Genomic DNA, 23,951 nt, shown 5'->3' on the forward strand with positions numbered 1-23,951 from the left:
AGACCACAATGAAAGGGGTCAAATTAACCAGTATCCTCAGTGCCTTGCCTGTGTCTGCTCTCAGTAGACAAGTGCTGGAATGAATGAAACGCACAGAGTCTCAGGATTCCAGGTTGGAGGAAGGAAAAACATTGTGGGAAAAAAACAAATGACAACCCCGCTCCCTGTACAAGCTTCACAGACCACCTTGTTATTTTCACTCCATTTTTGCCATCACAGCCTGACAATTTGGAACAATGTGTATCCACAAAACAATGAAGGCAACACTGGAGTAACAGAGCCAAGATGGAAGTTGAGTGGAAGGCGGTAAAGAGGGAAATTTTTTAATCTAAATCAGGGGTTGGCAAACTTTTTTCTGTTAAGGCCAGGGAATGAATGCTTTACACTTTGGGAGCCATTCCTTCTCCATCCTAATTACTCATTTCTGCCTTTGCAGCCTGAAAGCAGCCATAGACTGTATGCAAATGAAGGAGCATGAATGTGTTCCACTAACACTTTATTTATGGACCCTGAAATTTCAGGCATTTCATTGAATTTTGTGTAATTTTTATGCATCACAAAATACTATTCCCCTTTCTATTTTTCTCCAACAATTAAAAAACGTAGAAACCACTCTCAGCTAACTGGTTGTACAAAAAACAGGCAGTAGAGGAGCTTTAGTTTGCCTACCTTTGATCATCAGGAATGAGAAGTCAGAATACAGGTTATCCTTGGTACTTGGAGACTACTGACTTGGGGGGGGGGTAGGCCAGAAGGGAAGACTCTGGGGGTGGAGGTGGGGCCTGAAAACGTTCCTATCTTGACCTCGGTGTGCAGTTGTAAACATTCGTCCTATTGGACCCCCAAAGATCCGTGTGCTTGACGGCATATAACTTTTACCCTGTTTTTCTTTTTAACGTGAAAATAAAAATGAGAAGTACCTTCTAAACTTTTTCCTTCTGTAGGGCAGGACCCTCGGCTCTCCAAACCCATTTGACTAGTGCTTGTAAAGAGGGGGTATCTTGGTCAAGAAAAGAGAAGACAAAAAGACCCTACCCATGCCTGTTTCCCGACCTGTGAAATGGGTGTTAGGGCTGTGCCACACCTACCTTGAAAGGTTGCTATGGGGGTTTAACATTCACCTTGATTTTCTCACGATTCCTACACTAACCTTTGTCTTTCTCTTTATGACCATAAAATTTCCCGGACGAGAGTCTAAAATACCCAAATTGGGAGTCATTGGTGGACTGCACCCATCGGTTCCTCCAGCGCTCTGTTGGGGGTAAATAACACCGGTTAGGGCTGAAAACTGTTAATTTGGGTGGTGGGGAGAGTGTTGGGGTCCCTCGAGGCCTCGAAGCTTCGAGGTTTTGCCACCACCGATACCTCGACGACAGGCGGGGGCAATGGCAACTTGGGCCATCCGTTGGGCACTGGGGTATGAGGGAGCTTAAGCCTCCGCCACCGGCGGAGCCCCTTCACCTCCATCTAGAAAGTCCTCCTGGAAGTAGACTGTGGCCAGCGCCATCCGCAGCACACAGACTGCCCACAGCGGGACACGAGCGGCGGCCATGGGGAAGGCGCGGCCACCCCTTCTCGTAACCGTCCCTTTGCGCCCAGGCGTCTCCGCGGCGCGCCGGGCCCTTCCCGGAACTACTCCCGTCATGCCTTGCGATTATGACCCGAGACACCATTGGGCCTTGACGCGCGGTGCACGCCGTGTCCCCCTTCAAACTACCATTCCCATGATGCCTCGCGATAGCGACATGGAGCGCTATTGGTCGTTGGGGCGCGGGGTGCACCGGGAGGTGTAGTCTCTTTCGCCCTGGCGCCTTTGCCGGGGTCAACGGTCCCTTCTGGCCCGAGGGTCCGGCCGAGAGCGGTGGCGGCGTCCGCGGAAGGACTTCGTGGGAGGAGGTTGGCGGGGTTGGCTGGGCGGTGGCCGGGCTTAATGCCCGGGCTCGGGAGAGGAGTTGCAGGGAAACGGGACGCGCTCCGGGGCTGGGCAGGTCGGGCGGCGGGAGAGCGGCCTAGCGCCTCATTTTCCTCGTCTGGGGCCCATGAGCGAGCGTGGTACGATGTGGGTCGCTCCAGGCCTGGGGGAAGAGCTCGATGGTCTGAGGGGCGACTGTGTTTTCAAATTTTGGTTTATTTATTTTTAACAACTTTATTGATAATTCATTTACATACCATACAGTTCACCCCTTCTAAGCGTACAATTCCCGTTATTTTTAGTAAATTTACCAAGTGGTGCAAACATCACTACCATCCAGCTTTAGAACTTGTCAGTCACCCCAAGTGTCCCCTTTGCAGTCTATCTCCGCTACCACTCCCAGTCTCAGGCAACCACTGATGGGCTGAGTCTATAGATTTAACTTTTCTGGACAATCCTTATAACTGGAATTATACAGTGTGTGGTTTTTTGCATCATCTGGTATTTTCCCTTAGTATGGTGTGTTTGACGTATATGCGTGTTGTGTGTGTCATTATTTGTTCTTTTTTATTACTGAGTAGTATCTCATTTATGGATGGACCTCAGTTCTCATCCATTCACTAGTTAATGGATATTTGGGTTGTTTCCACTTATTGTCTATTATGAATAAGAACTATTATGAACATTTGCTTACATTTCAGTTATCTTGGGCTTCATGGGAGTAGAATTGCTGGATCATAAAGTAATGATGTTTAACTTTTTGAGGAACTACCAGACCGTTTTCCAGGTTGTCAGCTGCGTCATTTTATAGTCTCTTCCAAAGGGGTATGAAGGTTCCAATTTCTTCATACCCTCCACCAACCATTTGTTATTTTCTGTAGTTTTGATTATAGCCACCCTCGTAGGTATGAAGTGGATCTTATAGTGGTTTTGATTTGAATTTCCTTCATGGCTGATGTTGAACATCTTTTCATGTGCTTATTGGCCATTTATATATATATATTTTTTGGTGAAATATTGGTTCACATCTTTTACCTATTGGTTTATTTTTAATTATGTGTTTTAAAAATACATCTATTTATGAAACTAACACAATATTGTAAATCAACTGTACTTCAATAAAAATTTTTTAATTAAAAAATATATATTTTAGTTGTGGTAAAATGTACATAACATGAAATTTACCCTTTTAAACATTATTGATTTATTTTTAAAATTATCTTATTTTATTTTATTTATTTATTTTGGCTGTGCCGTGCAGCTTGTGGGATCTCAGTTCCTGGAGCAGGGATTGAACCCAGGCCATGGCAGTGAAAGCCTGGAATCCTAACCACTAGGCCACCAGAGAGAAATCCCTTTTTCTTGAAATTCTTTTTAAAAAAATTATTTATTTTAATTAATTTTTTTACTAAAAAATTTTTTTTAAATCTAGGGAAACTTTCAGAAGAACTAGATGCCAGAAAACCTGGCCTGGTGGTCAGGCTTTTCCTCTGACCCACATAGTGCCCTGGGCCTTGCCTACAAAAATACTCACAAGGATAGCTGTTGATGTCGTTCCAGTGCTTTCTACTTCCCCTTCACCATGTCCTTCCAGCTAAAAGTTAGCCGGTTATGCAGGTAGTCCAAATACTGTCATTACTGCTATCTAAATTTTATTGTATGCTTATTCCATGCCCCACACTGAACATAGGAATCCTGTGAGGCTAATAGTTATTATTCCCTTTTTACAGATTAGCAGGCTGAGGCACAGAGTGGTTAAGTAACTTGACCAGGGTCACTCACACTAGGAATTCTGCACTGTTTCTTTTGGGTGTGATTTTTGATTCACTGACTCCTGTGGTCAGGCCTGTGCTGGGCACTTTTAGTACACGGGGTGGTTAAGATGGGGATGAGCAAGTAAGCACACTGGTCAGAGAAACAGACAGTAAAATAATAAAAATAATTCATTCTTGTACAGAATCTTAGGGGCTGAGTTAAATGCCTTGCACAAAATATTTGAACTCAGCTTTGAAAGGTATATAAGATGTATGGTAGCCAGGTTTAACAAATCAAAATACTGGACACCCAATTGAATTTCAGTTTCAGATAAACAACAAATAATTTTTTAGTATAAAAATATTTAGGGCTCCCCTGGTGGTGCGGTGGTTAAGAATCCGCCTGCCAATGCAGGGGACACGGGTTCGAGCACTGGTGCGGGAAGATCCCACATGCCATGGAGCAACTAAGCCCGTGTGCCACAACTACTGAGCCTGCACTCTGGAGCCCGCAAGCCACAACTACTGAGCCTGCATGCTGCAACTACTGAAGCCTGCGTGCCTGGAGCCCATCCTCTGCAACAAGAGAAGCCACTGCAATGAGAAGCCCATGCACCGGAACAAAGAGTAGCCCCCACTCGCCGCAACTAGAGAGAGCTGCACACAGCAACGAAGAACCAAAGCAGCCAAAAATAAATAAATAAATAAATTAAAAAAAATTTGAACATTACCTTTTAGGATAAAAATATTTGGGTCATACTTATATTTCTTAAATTATTTGCTATTTATCTGAAATTCAAATAACTGGGTGTCCTGTATTTAGTCTGGCAATCCCAATAAGGTTGTTTTCCAAGTGGACAGAGTGGGGGGAAGAAAAGACTTTTTGGGTTCTCACAGTAAATTTTTTGAAATAAAAGTAACAAATGGCCTTGCTAAAACATTCAAACAGTATGGAGCTGAGGCATGGTTGTGCATCTTTTCTGCCTCACAGATCATTATGCTGGAGACATTATCTTGCACACAGGTCTTCCCCCATTCCTTTTAACAGGTGCATAGTATTCCATTTTCTGCCTGTGGTCATCTGGACTTCATTGAGCCTGTATGGATGGGATCAGGATTCTGACGAGTACAAACAATGCTGCCAAGACATCCCTTGAACATACATCTCTATGGGCATTGTAGGGAAATTCCCAGACGTGGAATTGTGGTGTCACAGGGTCTGTGCATTTCACATTTTCATTGCTGTTGCCAGGTTCCTCACTAAAGGGCCTGCAGCAAACACACACCCATGCCATATTTTTCCATTTTTTTAAGTCTTTAAAATCTTTTGAAACCTTGGTAAATCTTGGAGTGAATTGTTCATATTCCTTCAGGGGCACATGGGAACTCTGAGAATATGACGGAAACGCTGGCCCTTTTTCCCAGAAAACTGTACGCCAGCACACACATACAACACATGGCCGACCTTTGGTGGGGGGGTCTGTGTCTGTCCATAGCCCCCATCCCTGCTCCCAGGGCAGTAGTTCACACACTGTAAGTAAAATAAGATTTCTGGGGAGCTCATTAAATATACAGATTGTGTTTCAACAGCTCTTTTTGAGAGAACTGAGGACACTTGGATAAAGGAGGAGACCAGACTTGGGGTGCAACTGGGTAATAGGACTCACTCGGAGCAGAGGTGGGGTAACTGGAGAGGCAGTGAAGCACTGTAGGGGCGAGTGGGACCTTTGGAATTGGCCTGAGCTTTGAATTTGGCTCTGTTACTCGCTGGCCAGGTGACCTAACCTGTGGAGGCCTTCATTTCCTTCCTCTTCTCTATGAAAGAGGCATGACAACGACCAACTCTCAGTGTTGAGTGAGGATTAAATGAGATACTGTAGCTCTGAGCAGAGTGCTAGGCATACTGCTGGGCCTGAGAAGCACTGGCTCTCGTCTTTAATATGTAACGTGTCTCACTTAAGACCTGGCCTTGAACGGCATAGTTCAATGATAACGTACCAGGTGTCTTATTATTTTCGTTGCCATCATCGGGCTTGAAGGGGAGGCTCTGGCCAGATGGCAAAGGGGGATGTGGCCTCTCCCAGGTGGTGGGAAGCGTTGAGAGATTTGAATGTGCAGTCTGAACATCAGGTATTCTTACTGTAAGTTTTCTTTCTTTACTCCCTAGAATGGCTTCAATAAGAAAAACCAGCCGTACTGTGCGTGATATCTTTGGCGACTTCAGTGATATTTCCTTAGAAGATTCAAAGATGGAAGAAATCCAGAACTTGGAAATCAGTAGAAGTCTTACCAAAATAGCACCCGGTCCAAGCAGATTTCTAAAAAGAAACCAGACTATGGGTGGAAAACACTTATTCCCGAAAGAGAATGCTTTCCTGGGGAGTGGGCCCTGGCTGTCTTCAGGTAGAGCTTCGACCACTGCCTCGAAGGTCAGGGCCAACGCTGCGCTCACAAAGCTGGCCCAGATAGAAACCAAGATCAGGAACCGGAAGGTGCAGATGGATTTGTCTGACGTGGAATCTGACCTGAAGACCTCTGAGGACTGGCTTCCTAGCAGAGCAGACGAAAATCCCCCTAGAAGGACGGTTGACCTTTCTTCACAGAACACAGACAAAACCTCCCAGAAACAGGCCCTTGAAATTCCTGTCCCTGAGAGTGACATGCCGAGTGGGAAGGTCAGTAGGTTTCTAAAGAAGAGAGAAGCACCTGTGGAAAAGATATCCCCTGAAGCACATGTTGGGAAAGAGAGGGATCTTCAAACACCCAAAGAGAAAAAACCTCCTAGAAGACTGGATTCTCCAGACAGTGATGAAGAGGAAATGAAAGAGTTGCTAGGAAGCTTGATGGAATCTTCTAGCGAAAAACAAGCATCCACAAATCAGGGTTTCACCAGCACCAAAGTCAGTGAGAAAGAACAAACAAAACTAGTCTCGGTAAGGTTTGCATGTATTTATTTTGTACTTGTATGTACTTTGCATTTGTACCTTTCTATCATAGCACTAGAGACTTTTGAAGAGAGCCATCACCCGTAAACACTCAGAAAGTGTTTGATGAGGAGAGGTTGGGTTTCAGCCAATCACGGGTACCCATTGCTGGTCTGCTCTGTAAGGGACAGGATTTGGGACACGTCAGGCAGTTTTGCACTATGTGGAGCCTCGTAGCTGTATACACCCCAGGACAGCACTTTGTATGACTGATCCAACACCAGCTGTGATCACTGCCATTGGTGATCCATGCCTATTTGTTGGTTGTACCACACGGGAATCGCTACATTGGGAAGGCTGCATTTCCATCTTCCAACTGTTCAATGCCAATGAACAGTTCAGTGGCATTAAGTGCATTCACGATGTTGTGTAACCACCACCTCTGTCTAGTTCCAAAACGTTTTCATCATGCCAAAAGGAGACCCTTACCCAGTAATCCCTCCCTGTTTCCCCCTCCCCCAGACCCTAACAACCACTAATCTGCTTTGTGTCACTGTGGGTTTGCCTGTTCTAGACATCTCGTGTAATGGAATTATACAACCTGTGGCCTTTTGTGTCTGGTTTCTTTCCCTTAGCATGATGTTTACGAGGTTCACTCACATTGTAGCATGTGTCAGTGCTTCATTCGTTTCTATGGCTGAGTAATATTCCGTTGTGTGGATGGACCACATTTTATTTATCCATTTGTCCATTGATGGACATTTGGGTTGTTTCCACCTTTTGGCGATTGTGAATAGTATACAAGTATCTGTTTGAGTCCCTGTTTTCAATTCTTTGGGTTTATACCTAGGAGTCGAACTCTTGGGTCTTGTAGTAATTCTGTGTGTAACTTATCGAGGAACAGAAAAACTGTTTCCCACAGTGACTGCACTGTTTTACATTCCCACCAGCAGTGTATGAGGGTTCCAATTTCTCCACATCCTCACCAACACTTGTTATTTTTTGTTATTTATTTATTTTTTTTGGTTATAGCCATCCTAGTTGGTGTGAAGTGATGGGAAGGCTGCATTTTAAGGGGAAAAATCTGCATATTGATTTTGACTCTGTTGAAGATCCATGTTCTCAGGGGCCTTAGTTTAGAAAATGTGTAATTAACAATATGTATTTGAAAGCAAAGTGAATTTTTCTGATTATTTGTGGAGTATGTCTAATCCCTGTATTATCTTGTCTAAATGTTGTACCTTGACTTCCAGAGATGAGGGGAAGGGAAAGAAAGGGGCAGAGAGGGATAATGATTTGATCACCAAGGACTCATGCTCTCCACCAGCCATGATGTCCGATGATAAGGACTTATGTAGCGTATGTTTGGTAATTTCCCTTCTTTTGTTTCCACCAAAGTAGGATCAGATCCCAAATCAACTGAGAGTCCTTTCGCTGCCCAGGAAGGATCTTTCCAGCTCAAAGCCATTTCCGACATCACGTCTGCCAACCTCACGGTCAGCAGATGGGACCCTTCACAGTGCTGGCTCGAGAACTTGCTCCCCACAGATTGCCATTTCAGAGGACACAGCCTCCCACACGGCATCACTTTCCATCCCCGGAGCCTTTCCGAAGTCTGTGCCCTCAACAGTGGGGGATGGCAAGCTCTCGTCCTCCCCAAGAAGGAGTGAGGCTGGGCCTCAGGATGAGTCTCCCTCAGAAGCCGCCGATGAAAGTCTAAATGGTAACCCTCATCCCTGCGCAGAGTTGTCACCCTGGGGCAGGAAGGGCAAGACCGCCTCTAGGATCCCTGGTGTGGTGGTCACAGGGTATTGTCATGAGGGGTGCGAGTCACACCCTTGGCTTCCTGACCTTCTTTCCTAGTTGAGGGGCTATGTCAGATTTTTTTGTTCTGTCTTTAAAGCCTTCTTCTAGTAACCCTACCCAATGACAGAGCAAAAACGGAAATCCTTCTAGAGCCTCGTGCAAGAGGACGGCAATGCAGTTTTCCTTGTTGTAAAAGAGAAATTTGCTTCCTTTCCTTTTTAACTTCAGAAAAAGAAACCAATCTCTAACCAGTCACAAACTTTTCTTTTTATAAATTTATTTATTTATTTTTGGCTGCATTGGGTCTTCGTTGCTGCGCACAGGCTTTCTCTAGTTGCGGCGAGCAGGGACTACTCTTCATTGTGGTGCGCGGGCTTCTCATTGTGGTGGCTTCTCTTGTTGCAGAGCACAGGTTCTAGGCACGCGGACTTCAGTAGTTGTGGCTCGCGAGCTCTAGAGCGCAGGCTCAGTAGTTGTGGCGCACGGGCTTAGTTGCTCCACGGTATGTGGGATCTTCCCGGGCCAGGGCTCGAACCCGTGTCCCCTGCATTGGCAGGTGGATTCCTAACCACTGCGCCACCAGGGAAGTCCCTCATAAACATTTTTATTATTTCACCATCATTGAACGTGATTTTTATTTTAACATTGTATGTATTTAAGGAAGAGCAGAAAGAAAAATATGTGCAGCCAACATTGATTTCTCCCATCTGGTGCCTGATCATCAAATCCGAGTTCAATAACTGTGTCTCGAGTACCTGCTGTGTGCCAGCACGTGCCAGGCATCATGGTGTCAGGAACAGGATGACAAACAAGCCAACTGTCCCCTGACCCCAAGTGCCAGGGTGATCCGTAGCCTGTGAATCAGTTGTAGGGGAGGAAAAATAGCTTTTTCCTTGTGTCCTTCTGGGTTCTTGCCTGGGGCTCTGTGACCAAAGACAGGTTAACAGGAGAAGAGCGTTCAGATATTAAATAAATATTTAATGTACGTTTTATGTGACACAGGAGCCTTTATAAGGAAATGGAAACCTGAAGAAACGGTCGCGCCTTCTGCTAGGTTTGATGGGAGAATAGTTGTGGGAGAATGTGATAGATGGAAGGATATGAGCCAAGGGTAGTAGATGAGGGGATGTAGTTGGGGTTGCTCAGTGTTCCCCCATCTTGGACATAAGGATGCTCCTTTCCTCCAGGTAGAGGGAAGGCACATCTTCTTACCTGAGAGCCTTACGACCTGATTCAGGGGAGAAGGTCAGGGAGTCCTTGCAGCCCCTGCTGTGTCTCAGATTCCTGCAGGTCAAAATATTCAAGATGCCAAGGTACCACCACATAGGGGGCGGGGAGGAGAAGCACGGCCAGCAAGAGTCCCTGCCACGCGCCCTCGTGAGGGTTGGAGAAGGCAGCGAAACGGGCTCACGGATGTGAGGAAATCCCTTTGAGCCCCCTCAGGGGCCACCATCGGCCGGATGCCATTTGGCACCTCACCGATACGGTCTCATATCTTTGGGCGCAAGGGGCTGGTGAGTGGGTGTCCACGCCAGCCTGGCAGGTGGGTGAGAAGGTGGGTGTAGCTGGTGGGGCAGGTGCCAGACCCAAGTTCCTGCCCTCCTGGGCCGCCCATCCAGGCTGCCCCTCAGCCCTCGCTGCTGGCCTGGAGGGCCCCCTTGGTGTCCAGACCCCACCTTCCCTCATTCTGATGCAGCCTCAAGGGAGGCACGTAGCAGGGAGTGGTGAGTACAAGTCTGAGTTTGGGGTCCAGCATACTTGAGGTGGACATCCTTGCTCCGCCTCTTTCTGGCCGTGCAGTGTCAGGCTCTCTGTGCCATGGTCTTCACATCTGTAACGTGGGGCAGAGCTGTGTCAGTGAGCTGGTGCCTGTGGAGTGCCTCAGTGGGGCCTCCTGCTTAGTAAGTGTGTGCATGTCCAGGTTGGTTGATGTGACAATAACGTCATTCCTCAGCCAATGACAACACTGTTCCAGAGAACTCGTCCACAGTCTCCTGCAGTGCCTTGGCCCGAGCCGGCTGGGATGGCTTAGTTCAGAGGCTTTGTCCATGAACGTATCTCTGGACTTACGCGTCACGTGCATTGTGGTAACTGGCAGTGTTAGAGGAGCTCGGAGGCGGGGGCGAGACCCTCACGCTAGAGTGATGAGCTGGGCTTTGATCTGGGTCTTATGCTGCCAGACGGCTGCACTCAGCTGACCTTTCCAAAGAGAGTAGACGGCTCAGTCTTCCATCTCCTGCTCATCCCCAGCGCTGTGCCACCTGAGGGAGGGCCCTGCTCCCGTCTGCTCCTGCTAACTGTCCCCTGCTTGTTCCTAGAATTGGGGGTCTCGTCCTGCCTCCTCAGGGAGACTCATCCCTCCAACCTAGCATGTGCCCTCCGTGGAAGCCTCTAGACACCTTAGGCCCTCTTCGGAAGTGTCTGTTCAACTCAGCCATGATTGGATCATGTACCTGCTTGAGTTTTGAGGCCCCGCAGGGTGGACCCCCCCCCCACCGCGCCCTTCCCATCCCCAGTTGTGTGCGCACGCGCGCACACACACACACACACAGCCTCTGTGCCTCGGGCCTGAAATGAGCCACATGATGGGGTCCCTGCGAATACTGGCAGCCAGTCGGCCTCCCCCGTCCTGGGGAGGAGTGGGCTCACATACTGTTGGGGCAGAAACCCGCTGGGACACCCGAACTGCGCAGAGCCTTCCTCCTCCTGAGTAACCTGCACCCAAGGCATTTGGGCGCTGGTGACTGGCCAGCTGGCACCACAGTTAAGTGTCCTTGACTTGCTTTAAATGAGAACTTAGGACGAGGTGCCAGTCCCCCTCTTCTACCTCAAGCACATGTGTCACTAGGTGTCCTTCCTTGCATCATGATCGTCTCCTCTGTCTAGGCCAGAGGCCGAGAGGTCCGTGGTCTGTGTTTTGTTTCTTTGTTTTGCTTTGTTCTTTGGCCTCACTGCACATCCTGTGGGATCTTAGTTCCTTAGTTCCCCAACCAGGGGTTGAACCCGGGCCCTCGGCAGTGAAAACGAAGAGTCCTAACAACTGGGAATTTCCCCACCGTCTGGTTTTTTTTTTTTCCTTTGCACTGGGTCCTGCAGATCCTGTGGCCAGACCTGGTGTCAGCTCCTCCTTCCCCAGCCAAGTCTCCAACCCCCTTGAGGTTATAACTCCCTCCTCGCAGACCTCCAGGGCCCCTGCACACATGTTCACAATACTTGGCTCTTCTTTTATTTAAAAAAATTTTTTTTAATGTTTTATTTATTTATTTTTGGCTGCGTTCGGTCTTCATTGCTGTGTGCGGGCTTTCTTCTAGTTGCGACGAGCGGGGGCTACTCTTTGTTGCAGAGCATGGGCTTCTCATTGGGGTGACTTCTCTTGTTGCAGAGCACGGGCTCTAGGGCGCATGGGCTTCAGTAGTTGTGGCTCGTGGGCTTAGTTGCTCTGTGGCATTTGAGATCTTCCTGGACCAGGGTTTGAACCCATGTCCCCTGCACTGGCAGGCAGATTCTTAACCAGTGCGCCACCAGGGAAGCCCAGTCGTCTGTTCTTATGAATAAAGTTTTTTGTTTTTTGTTTTTTTGGCCGCACCGTGTGGCATGTGGGATCTCAGTTCCCCGACCAGGGATCGAACCCGCATCCCCTGCTTTGGAAGGCCGGAGTCTTAACTGCAGAACCATGGGGGAAGTCCCTATAAATAAAGTTTTACTGGGACACAGCCATACCCATTTGTTTACACATGGTCTGTGGCGGCTTTTGAATCATGAGGGCAGAGCTGAGCAATGGTGACAGAGACAGACTAGCCCGAAAAGCCAAAAATATTTATGACCTAGCCCTTTAGAGAAAAAGCGCTTGGATCCCTGGGCTCACTTTCTGAGGACAGGGACTGTACGCCTTCTGCTCTTCCCGTCCCTAGCACTTAGCCCGGTGCCTACAACAGGATGGTAAATGCATGTGGAGTAAATATCGACATGTTACATTTTTGATTACAGATTTGAGAATAAACATTTTATCCCTTGATGATCTGGCTCCAGCCGTCAGTGAGAAATCAGACTTGGAACAGAAAGTAAGTACAAAAAACTGATTTTTCGTTTTAGGTCTTTGGGTAGAACAGCTTGCAACCGTTATGCCTCATTTAGGTCAGTGGTTCTCACCTCGGGGCGATTGCTCCCCTAGGGGACACTTGGCAATGTCTGGCAACACTGTGGTCATGACTGGGGTGCAGGGTGCTACTGGCATTCAGTGGGTAGTGGTCAGGGATGTCCTGTGCCAGTGTCCCACAATGCATAGGATGGCCCCCGCTGCAAAGAATGTTCGTGTCTCAAATGTCAGTGTGCCATGAGTAGAGACCCTGATCTAGGTAATAACAGGATAGAGCTACTTAACATATCAGAAGATTAAAGCAGATCCCACTTCAACTTCCCCACAACTAACCTGTACTTGTTGCATCGCCCCGTGGTGATTCTTTCCATATTAGTAACCACCTCATTATCAACGCATGTTTTGATAATACATAATAATGACCCTTTAACAGATTTCACCCACGTGCCAGCTACACGTGCTCACAACATCAGTGCTAAGTGCAGCAGCCTCGTGCTGAAGGGTTTCAAGAGTTCTGCTCGCGGATACACAAGAGAAGGAAAAGACCTACAAAAACAAACCCAGAACAATTAAGAAAATGGTAATAGGAACATACATATCGAAATTACCTTAAACGTAAATGGATTAAATGCTCCAACCAAAAGACATAGACTGGCTGAATGGATACAAAAACAAGACCTATATATATGTTGTCTACGAGAGACCCGCTTCGGACCTAGGGACACATATAGACTGAAAGTGAGGGGATGGAAAAAGATATTCCATGCAACTGGAAATCAAAAGAAAGTTGGAGTAGCAATTCTCATATCAGACAAAAGTGACTTTAAAATAAAGACTATTAGAAGAGACAAAGAAGGACACTACATAATGATCAAGGGCTCAATCCAAGAAGAAGATATAACAGTGGTAAATATTTATGCACCCAACATAGGAGCACCTCAGTACATAAGGCAAATGCTAACAGCCATAAAAAGGGAAATCGACAGTAACACAATCATAGTAGGGGACTTTAACACCCCACTTTCACCAATGGACAGATCATCCAAAATGTAAATAAATAAGGAAACACAAGCTTTAAATGACACATGGACTTAACTGATATTTATAGGACATTCCACCCAAAAACAACAGAATACACTTTCTTCTCAAGTGCTCATGGAACATTCTCCAGGATAGACCATATCTTGGGTCACAAATCAAGCCTTGGTAAATTTAAGAAAATTGCAATTATGTCAAGTATCTTTTCCGACCACAATGCATTGAGACTACATATCAATTACAAGAAAAAGACTGTAAAAAATACAAACACATGGAGGCTAAACAACATGTTACTAAATAACCAATAGATCACTGAAGAAATCAAAGAGGAAATCAAAAAATACCTAGAAATAAATGACACGATGACGCAAAACATGGGATGCAGAAAAAGCAGTTCTAAGCGAGAAGTTTATAGCAGTACAATCCTACCTCAGGAAACAAGAAAAATCTCAAATAAACAACCTAACCTTACATCTAAAGCAATTAGAGAAAGAAGAACAAAAATCCCCCAAAGTTAGCAGAAGGAAAGAAATCATAAAGATCAGATCAGAAATAAATGAAAAAGAAATGAAGGAAACGATAGCAAAGATCAATAAAATGAAAAGCTCATTGTTTGAGAAGATAAAATTGATAAACCGTTAGCCAGACTGATCAAGAAAAAAAAGGGAGAAGACTCAAATCAACAAAATTAGAAATGAAAAAGGAGAAGTAACAACTGACACTGCAGAAATACAAAGGATCATGAGAGATTACTACAAGCAACTATATGCCAATAAAATGGACAACCTGGAAGAAATGGACAAATTCTTAGAAAAGTACCACCTTCCGAGACTGAACCAGGAAGAAATAGAAAATATAAACAGATCAATCACAAGCACTGAAATTGAGACCGTGATTAAAAATCTTCCAACAGGGCTTCCCTGGTGGCGCAGTAGTTGAGACTCCGCCTGCCGATGCAGGGGACATGGGTTCATGACCCGGTCCAGGAAGATCCCACATGCCGCGGAGCAGCTGGGCCCATGAGCCATGGCCACTGAGCCTGAGCATCCGGAGCCTGTGCTCCATAACGGGAGAGGCCGCAACAGTGAGAGGCCTGCATACCGCAAAAAAAAAGAAAAGAAAAGAAAAAAAATCTTCCAACAAACAAAAGCCCAGGACCAGAAGGCTTCACAGGTGAATTCTATCAAACATTTAGAGAAGAGCTAACACCTATCCTTCTCAAACTCTTCCAAAATATAGCAGAGGGAGGAACACTTCCAAACTCATTCTACGAGGCCACCATCACCCTGATACCAAACCCAGACAAAGGTGTCACAAAACAAGAGAACTACAGGCCAATATCACTGATGAACATAGATGCAAAAATCCTCAACAAAATACTAGCAAACAGAATCCAACAACACATTAAAAGGATCATACACCACAATCAAGTGGTGTTTGTCTCAGGAATGCAAGGATTCTTCAATATATGCAAATAAATCCATGTGATACACCATATTAACAAATTGAAGGATAAAAACCATATGATAATCTCAGTAGATGCATAAAAAGCTTTTGACAAAATTCAACACCCATTTATGATAAAAACTCTCCAGAAAGTAGGCATAGATGGAACCTACCTCAACATAATATAGGCTATATATGACAAACCCACAGCCAACATTCTCAATGGTGAAAAACTGAAACCATTTCCTCTAAGATCAGGAAGAAGACAAGGTTGCCCACTCTCACCACTATTATTCAGCATAGTTTTGAAAGTTTTAGCCACAGCAATCAGAGAAGAAAAAGAAATAAAAGGAATCCAAATCAGAAAAGAAGAAGTAAAGCTGTCACTGTTTGCAGACATTACATAGAGAATCCTCAAGATGCCACCAGAAAACTACTAGAGCTAATTAATGAATTTGATAGAGTGGCAGGATACAAAACTAATGTACAGAAATATCTTGCATTCCTGTACACTAATGATGAAAAATGATGATGAAAGAGAAATTAAGGAAACACTCCCATTTACCATTGCAACAAAAAGAATAATAAACCTACCTAAGGAGACAAAAGACCTTGTATGCAGAAAACTATAAGACACTGATGAAAGAATTAAAGATGATACAAACAGATGGAGAGATATACCATGTTCTTGGATTGGAAGAATCAACATTGTGAAAATGACTCTACTACCCAAAGCAATCTACAGATTCAGTGCAATCCCTATCAAACTACCAATGGCATTTTCCAGAGAACTAGAACAAAAAATTTCACAATTTGTATGGAAACACAAAAGACCCCGAAAAGCCAAAGCAATCTTGAGAAAGAAAAACGGAGCTGGAGAATCAGGCTCCCTGACTTCAGACTATACTACAAAGCTACAGTCATCAAGACAGTATGGTATTAGCACAAAAACAGAATATAGATCAATGGAACAGACAGCCCAGAGATAAGCCCACGCACATATGGTTACCTTATCTTTGATAAAGGAGGCAAGAATATACAATGGAGAAAAGACAGCCTCTTCAATAAGTGGTGTTGGGAAAACTGGACAGCTACACATAAAAGAATGAAATTAGAACACTTCTTAACACCATACACAAAAATGAACTCACAATGGATTAAAGATCTAAATATAAGGCCAGACACTATAAAACTCTTAGAGGAAAACATACACAGAACACCCTATGACATAAATCACAGCAAGATCCTTTTTGACCGACCTCCTAGATAAATGGAAATAAAAACAAAAATAAACAAATGGGACCTAATGAAACTTAAAGACTTTTGCACAGCAAAGGGAACCATAAACAAGACGAAAAGAAAACCCTCAGAATGGGAGAAAATATTTGCAAACGAAGCAACTGACCAAGGGTTAATCTCCAAAATATACAAGCAGCTCATGCAGCTCAATATCAAAAAAACAAACAAACAACCCTATCCAAAAATGGGCAGAAGACCTAAATAGACATTTCTCCAAAGAAGATACACAGATTGCCAACAAACACATGAAAGGATGCCCAACATCACTAATCATTAGAGAAATGCAAATCAAAACTACAATGAGGTATCACCTCACACCAGTCAGAATGGCCATGATCAAAAAATCTACAAACAATAAATGCTGGAGAGGGTGTGGAGAAAAGGGAGCCCTTTTGCACTGTTGGTGGGAATGTAAATTGATACAGCCACTGTAGAGAACAGTATGGCGGTTCCCTAAGAAACTAAAAATAGAACTACCGTATGACCAAGCAATCCCACTACTGGGCATATACCCTGAGAAAACCATAATTGAAAAAGAGCCATGTACACAATGTTCATTGCAGCAGTCTTTACAATAGCCAGGACATGGAAGCGTCCATTGACAGACGAATGGATAAAGAAGATGTGGCACATATATACAATGGAATATTACTCAGCCATAAAAAGAAATGAAATTGTCATTTGTAGTGAGGTGGGTGGATGTAGAGTCTGTCCTACAGAGTGAAGTAAGTCAGAAAGAAAAACAAATACCATATGCTAACACATACATATGGAACCTTAAAAAAAAAACGTTCTGATGAACCTAGGGACAGGAATAAAGATGCAGATGTAGAGAATGGACTTGAGGACACTGGGAGGGGGAAGGGTCAGCTGAGAGTAACTTTGACGTATACACCAGCAAATGTAAAATAGATATTACATTTATTTTACATTTATCCCTAGTGGGAACAGCTGCATAGCACAGGGAGATCAGCTCGGTGCTTTGTGACCACCTAAAGGGGTGGGATAGGGAGGGTGGGAAGGAGATGCAAGAGGGAGGGGATATGGGGATAAATGTATACATATAGCTGATTCACTTTGTTATACAGCAGAAACTAGCACAACATTGTAAAGCAATTATACTCCAATAAAGATGTTTAAAAAAAAAAAAAAAGAGTTCAGCTCACGATACTCAGCCTGCCTAAATCTAGGAAGGACAGCGTGGACCCTCACCTCCTGGGCCCTTGGGGTGTCCTCATCCTAACGCAGTTGTATTCCGAGCTTGTTCATTCGAAAACACTTTCCAGTGACCTCTGCCATCCTTTGTTTTAGAAAGGTCAGGGGGAAAAGGCATCCAGCAAAAACCCCTGGGCTGGGGCCCCCCGCTCTGGAAGCAAGATTTCTGAGTGCCTGAGCCAGCGGTCCGTCTCGTCCCTTGGACCCAAGGGCACTTCTAGCCTGGGGTCAAAGTCTCAGGAACCTACGGCCAGCACAGTGAGCTCGGCTTATTCGGATGATTTTGAAAAATCCCCCAGTCCAACAGCATCTGAGTCGACGCCCCATTCTGAGGAGTCTCCTGACAGGACGCTGGCGACTTGGTCTGAATTTTCTGCAAGCCTGAAGACAGACCTTCCTCCACCAACTCCCAAGTCTCGGAAAAAGTGGGCCAGGGGTGTTACAAGAGTCATGGTGAAGGAGATGGCTGTGCAGACCCTCGATCCCGCCTTCACTTACCAGTGGGCTAAGGGTAAGCATGTTGGTTGGAGGAGGGAGGGGCAGGCCAGAGGCAGCGACAGGCAGGAACCCTGGGGCCAGGAGGTCTGGGTTGTCGTCATTAGTCAGCTGGGGGGACCTCAGCACCTTGTTTCCTCTCCCACAGAAGAGGGGGCTCCTTGGGTACTCTCCACTGTCTTCCAAGCTCTAAAACACTGAAGGGTTTCAAACCAAAGACTAAGGCAGTGGTTCTCAGCTGGGGTGATCCTGGCCCCAGGGGACAGACATCGGCAAGGTCTGGGTGACGGGAAGCCTATGGGTGGAGGCCAGGAGTGCTGCTCAACATCCTGCAGTGGCCAGGACGGCCTGGCCAGAGAGTGACCGCGCCCCAAATGTCAGTGTTACCCAGGGTGACAGGAACCGCCTTCTGGGACAGCATGTCCTCAGGCACTTTGTGGGGCCCCAGCATGGGGGCTCCAAGGGCTGCTGTGTTGCCCAGCTGGCTGGTTGTCTGAACTCGCTGCGTTTGTCGGTGGATTCTCTTCTGGGGTGCAGCAGGCACTGCTCATCTTTTCTCGTGTCCCCAGCATTGGTCTTGGCCCTTGCGGATGGAAAGGTCGCTTTCTTTTAGCGAGTCTCCTGCTCCCTTTTCTTGTCTAGACAACACCCGCAATACGGACGGAGCTTGTTTCCAGACTGTGCGCTGGGGTGCGGTTCTCCCTTTGTCTGTTCATTTGGATTTGGGGGCTTAGTCATACATCCGCTGGGACCTCACACCTGGCTGGGGCGTGACTGTTCTGTTTCTCAGGGAGGAAGATCAGTCAGACGAGCCAACTCAGATCACTGGAAGGTGTTCAAGGGGATTTTAAACCCTGGTTCTGTGTCCCTCTCCAGGTCCTCCTGCTGCCTTTCTGACAGCCTAGCCTGTGGGCAGCAAATGTGCCCATTTTTGTTTCTTTTTTTGCAATTTAAAGAGATGGACACGGGGTCGGGGGAAGGGCAAGCTGGGACGAAGTGAGAGAGTGGCATGGACATATATACACTACCAAACGTAAAATAGATAGCTAGTGGGAAGCAGCCGCATAGCACAGGGAGATCAGCTCGGTGCTTTGTGACCACCTAGAGGGGTGGGATAGGGAGGGTGGGAGGGAGACTCAAGAGGGAGGGGATATGGGGATATATGTATATGTATAGCTGATTCACTTTGTTATACAGCAGAAACTAACACACCATTGTGAAGCAATTATACTCCAATAAAGATGTTTTTTAAAAAAAGTGAAAAATAAAAAATAAAGAGATGCTTTCATAAAACATTGGTGGTGCTGATTTCCTAGACGCGGCCTGACTTTGAAAGGAGGGAGAAAAAAGGCAGCATAAATCAGCCAGCCAGTTAGAATCCAGGGAACATTCCGAAGCCCTTAAATAGCTGTGGAAGGAGGGCAGAGCCAGGGGAGGGCACAATGCCACAGTTGTCAGCCGTGCTGAGCTGTGGTGACCACTTCAGCCAGCACACCTGACTTGTATATTGAACAGGGAGAACCTACCAGAAAGATGGAGGCAGGTTTGGGAAATTTTTAAAAGGGGTAACGGTTAAAAAAGCAAGGAGGGTGGCCATCACATTCAGAAAGAGAAAAGGACAGATTCATGTAGCTTATTTCAGCCTCACACCTGTTGATGAGAAAGTCATTGCTCTGAATCCTGCCCACTCACCTCTCCTCCTTTGTCCTTGGGACAGCGGCCGGCGTAGCGGCCATCGGACCAGCCCTGGGAGGTGCCTATGTGGACCCCTCGCCCATCGCCAGCCACGTCATCAGTGCGGACGCCATAGAAGGTAACAGCCCAGCTCACCTTGTGGGTCCCTTAGGTCGAGGACACCGATGTTGGACAGAACAGGAAGGCTACCAGGAACATACCTATGAGCCTTCCACCCCCACAGGGCCATCTTTATTTTGTGTGTTCCCCTCAGAGCCTTTCTGTCCAGAATCCATAGGTGTTTTCCTCTGGAAGACACTCAGCCAGTACTGAGCGGCCCAGCCCTGTGGACGCGACACTTGCCTCCTTGCTGAGTGTGGGAGAGTCGTGGGGCCCTGGGGAGGCCCAGCCCAGCCTTGGGCAATAGGAAGACGCCCAGCAGCCACCTTGGGAAACCCAGTCTGTGTCAGGTCCCGCAGGGCTGCTGATGACTCGCATGACACAAGCAAGGATCCATCTAGAACCTGCTTTTTTCCCCCCATTTCCATTTTCTTAACATTTTTAGAAGATGAAGATATTAAAATATATTGGTTGTAATATGTGAAATATTTATATCCTTCAAAAAAATCTCCTGTTTTTAAACACAATATTAACCTCAACAATTTTTCCATGTTACTGTGTAGTCTTAGTAATGATCATTTTTAACAGTTGCAGTTATTTTTTTTTTAATTTTTTTAATTTTAATTTTAATTTTTGGCTACAGTGGGTCTTCGTTGCTGAGCGGGGGATACTCTTTGTCACGGTGCGCGGGCTTCTCATTGCGGTGGCTTCTCTTGTTGCGGAGCACGGGCTCTAGGCGCGCCGGCTTCAGTAGTTGTGGCGCGCGGGCTCAGTAGTTGTGGCTTGCGGGCTCTAGAGCGCAGGCTCAGTAGTTGTGGCGCACGGACTTTGTTGCTCCACGGCATGTAGGATCTTCCCGGACCAGGGCTCGAACCCGTGTCCCCTGCATTGGCAGGCGGATTCTTAACCACTGCGCCACCAGGGAAGCCCCGGTTGCAGTTATTTTTAATTGTACTTTTATTTAATTATTATATTTTAATTGCATTTTAAATTATTTTAATCATGTGTTTAAAAATTCATAGTGTAAAATTTACCCTCTTCCGCATTTTTAAGTGTACAGTTCAGGAGTGTCAGATTCGCACTGTGCGGTTGCAGTTTGGGGAGCCGTGTCACTGGCCTTCTTTCCTTGTGTTGGACGCCGAGGTGAGGCTTCCGGTTCTGCCTGGGAGCTGAGCTGAGGGTGTGAGATCCACACAAAGTCAGCGAAGAGAGCGGTTCCTTTACTACTGAGTAGAGAGAGGCACAGAATAGGCGAGTTCTTTGCTGCTTCTGAAGGTGGCAGCAGCTGCAGAGAGCATCCCGACACAGTCCACGGTTGGGGGCTGCAGGGCCCTTGCGGGGAGCGGGTCTGGCCAGGGGGATGGGGCCCCGGGGGCTGCCGACTGACACGGAACCCGGTGCAGCCCTGACAGCGTACAGCCCCACCGTGTTCGCGCTCAACGATGTGCTGAAGCAGCAACTGAGCCTGACACAGCAGTTCATCGAGGCCAGCCGGCACCTGCATGCATCCCTCCTGCGCTCCCTGGACCGGGACTCATTCCATTACCACACCCTGGAGGAAACCAAAGAGGTGACCATGGTGCAGCTAACCCTTCCCGGGAAAGAGAGGGCAGGCAGCTTCCCACGCTCAGCCCGGGGTGGCGGGGACGCTGGGGGCCCCGCCACCTTCACCTTCAGTCCTCGTGGAAGGAGTCCTGTTCTCTCTTTGGCCATGACCAGGGCTGGTGCGGGGCAGGGGCACTGAGAGCCAGCCGCAGCCCAGGCTCTGTGTGACCTTGGACCAAAGGTGACCTCCTCGCTGAGGGTCCTGTCCCTCTACCTACCGTTCCCGTGGGCCACCACAGGCAGGGCCCCTCTCCTCAGTCCCAAGGGCTAAGTTCAAGAGATGTCACACTCACCTCTATTTTTCCCTCCAAAATTTATTTTTTTGTCTGATTACTTAAAGTATTGTATAAAACTTTTGTTGGAGATATGTAGCCTATAAAGTTCTCCATAATTTCAGAGATAACTATTACCAACTTGATATGTAGTCTTTAGATTTTTCCTATGTAAAATATAAACTGTTATGTACATGTACAATATTATATCTTACATATTTTATACTATGTATAAAATATATAGAAGAGGTATAGTATTTATATATAATAACATGATATATATATTTCTTTACAGAAATGGCATCATACTATATGAGTTGTTCTGCATGGTGATTTTTATCATTTTATCTACAAATACTTCAGTATATATTTCTTAAAAATAAAGACTTTAAAAAAAATAGTCACAATGCCAGTATACCAAAACCAAATTAACTTTTCTTTTTGGTTTTGCTTGTGGGATCTTAGTTTCCTGACTAGGGATCAAACCCGTGCCCTTGGCAGTGAAAGTGCAGAGTCCTAACCACCGGACAGCCAGGGAATTCCTGCAGCATTTTTTTTTTTTTTTGGCTGCGTTGGGTCTTTCTTGCTGCGTGTCGGCTTTTTTCTAGTTGCAGCGAGCAGGGGCTACTCTTCATTGTGGTGTACAGGCTTCTAATTAGGTGGCTTCTCCTGTTGCAGAGCATGGGCTCTAGGCGCGCGGGCTTCAGTAGTTGTGGCTCGTGGGCTCTAGAGTGCAGTCTCAGTAGTTGTGGCACACAGGCTTAGTTGCTCCGCGGCATGTGGGATCTTCCTGGACCAGGGCTCGAACCCGTGTCCCCTGCATTGGCAGGCAGATTCTTAACCACTGCGCCACCAGGGAAGCCCTAAGTTTTCTTGATATCATTAGATATCCAGTGTTCAGATTTCCACTCATCTCATAAAAGTTGTACCTTTTTCTCCTGTTTATTTCATCAGTGTCCAAAGTGGTACATCAAGATCGTTTGGGGCTTCCCTGGTGGCGCAGTGGTTGAGAGTCCACCTGCCGATGCAGGGGATGCGGGTTCGTGCCCCGGTCTGGGAAGATCCCACGTGCCGCAGAACGGCTGGGCCCGTGAGCCATGGCCGCTGAGCCTGCGCGTCCGGAGCCTGTGCTCCACAACGGGAGAGGCAACAACAGTGAGAGGCCCGCGTACCGCAAAAAAAAAAAGATCATTTGATGTCTTAATCTAGAGCAGTGGTTCTCAGCCCTGAGCAGCGTCAGACCCCTGAGGGCCTGACCACTGGGGTTGTGTTGGCAGCAGGGTGGGCCTAGCAGTGGGCGTTTCTCCCATGGGCCCATTGGGGACCCACTTTGAGAACCACTGCTCTAGAGGTCTTCCCCCCTCCCCCATCTCTTTTGTTTCCTTGCAGTTTACTGGTTGGAAGAAAACAGGTTGTCCTGGGACTTCCCTGGCGGTCCAGTGGTTAAGACTCTGCGCTTCCAATGCAGGGGGTGTGGGTTCGATCCCTGGTTGGGGAACAAAGATCCCACATGCCGCACGGTGTGGCCAAGAAAAAGAAAGAAAATAGGTTATCTGACGGTTTCCCACATTCTGGACTGGGCTGATTGCTCCCTAGTGGGGTCCTTTTAACTTGTTCCTCTGTTGGATGTGCATCAGTTGATTGGATGCAGGCTGAAGTGATCTGACGTCACCTGCCTGCAGCCCACGTGTGGCTGCCTGCTCTCTGCTCCAGGTCCACACCCTGAGAGTGGCACCCAAGTCCTTCTCCCCAACCTGTGTCCTCTGAGGGCACCCCGGGTAGCCCTGCCCCTCACCACGGTCCCTTTTCCCTTCCAGGCTCAGTCAAGTCTCACCCCTTGCAGGGTACCTGCCCGGAGGCTGCCTGGGTTCACCTCTCCTCTTCTGTTTCCATTGCCACCTGGCATCCCTTCATTTTTTCTGTTAGCCCCTGGGGATAGGCACCATCTCCAGGACCCAAAGCCTCAGTAGACTGAGGCAGCAGTGGTGATGGCTTCCCTGTGTGTCCTCTGCCCCACAGTACATCAGGCAACACAGGCCCACCCCGCTGACCATGGAGGAGGCCCTGGAGGAGGTGAAGAAGGAGCTGTGAACGCCGGGAGGTGAGACAGACTCATGGGTCTAAGGAGCTGGTCCCGTAAACCAGCCGTGATGCTCACACCTTAGTTCCCAGGGGACATTCCCAGTGGTGGGGGCAGGTGGCACCCAGGACTCACCTGAGAGGAATCCCAGCTGCAGCCTTTTCTAGCTGAGTAGTTGAGCCCTCCCAGCCCCCATTTCCTCAGTGTGCCTGGCA

The 23,951-nt window shown here is 47.0% G+C and overlaps 2 protein-coding genes across 8 annotated transcripts in view; one reads left to right on the forward strand and one right to left on the reverse strand.

Annotated features, from left to right (window-relative positions):
* The window catches only part of CALR3 (calreticulin 3), a 30,910-nt gene extending 29,358 nt beyond the window's left edge, over nucleotides 1-1,552 (reverse strand). Inside the window, exons 1-2 of the mRNA XM_030880241.2 lie at nucleotides 1,462-1,552; nucleotides 1,151-1,252 (exon numbers count right to left, since the gene is read on the reverse strand). Coding sequence (XP_030736101.1) covers nucleotides 1,151-1,252; nucleotides 1,462-1,552 — 193 coding nt within the window. The remainder of the gene's footprint in view (nucleotides 1-1,150; nucleotides 1,253-1,461) is intronic.
* A 246-nt stretch (nucleotides 1,553-1,798) lies between these two features.
* C3H19orf44 (chromosome 3 C19orf44 homolog) overlaps nucleotides 1,799-23,951 on the forward strand; it is a 33,665-nt gene continuing 11,512 nt past the window's right edge. For 3 of the 7 annotated variants that reach the window (XM_060296825.1, XM_030880237.2, XM_030880239.3), the window contains exons 1-8: nucleotides 1,799-1,896; nucleotides 5,834-6,599; nucleotides 7,992-8,313; nucleotides 12,384-12,457; nucleotides 17,587-18,001; nucleotides 19,703-19,798; nucleotides 21,183-21,349; nucleotides 23,676-23,757. In XM_060296825.1, coding sequence (XP_060152808.1) covers nucleotides 5,835-6,599; nucleotides 7,992-8,313; nucleotides 12,384-12,457; nucleotides 17,587-18,001; nucleotides 19,703-19,798; nucleotides 21,183-21,349; nucleotides 23,676-23,747 — 1,911 coding nt within the window. In that variant the 5' untranslated portion in view covers nucleotides 1,799-1,896; nucleotide 5,834 and the 3' untranslated portion in view covers nucleotides 23,748-23,757. Of the gene's footprint in view, nucleotides 1,897-5,833; nucleotides 6,600-7,991; nucleotides 8,314-12,383; nucleotides 12,458-17,586; nucleotides 18,002-19,702; nucleotides 19,799-21,182; nucleotides 21,822-23,675; nucleotides 23,758-23,951 lie in introns of those variants that run through there. The other 4 variants (XM_060296827.1, XM_060296824.1, XM_060296826.2 and 1 more) reach the window with 2 other exon arrangements.

Source organism: Globicephala melas, chromosome 3 (genome assembly GCF_963455315.2).
Source record: "Globicephala melas chromosome 3, mGloMel1.2, whole genome shotgun sequence".
NCBI classification, from domain to species: domain Eukaryota; kingdom Metazoa; phylum Chordata; class Mammalia; order Artiodactyla; family Delphinidae; genus Globicephala; species Globicephala melas.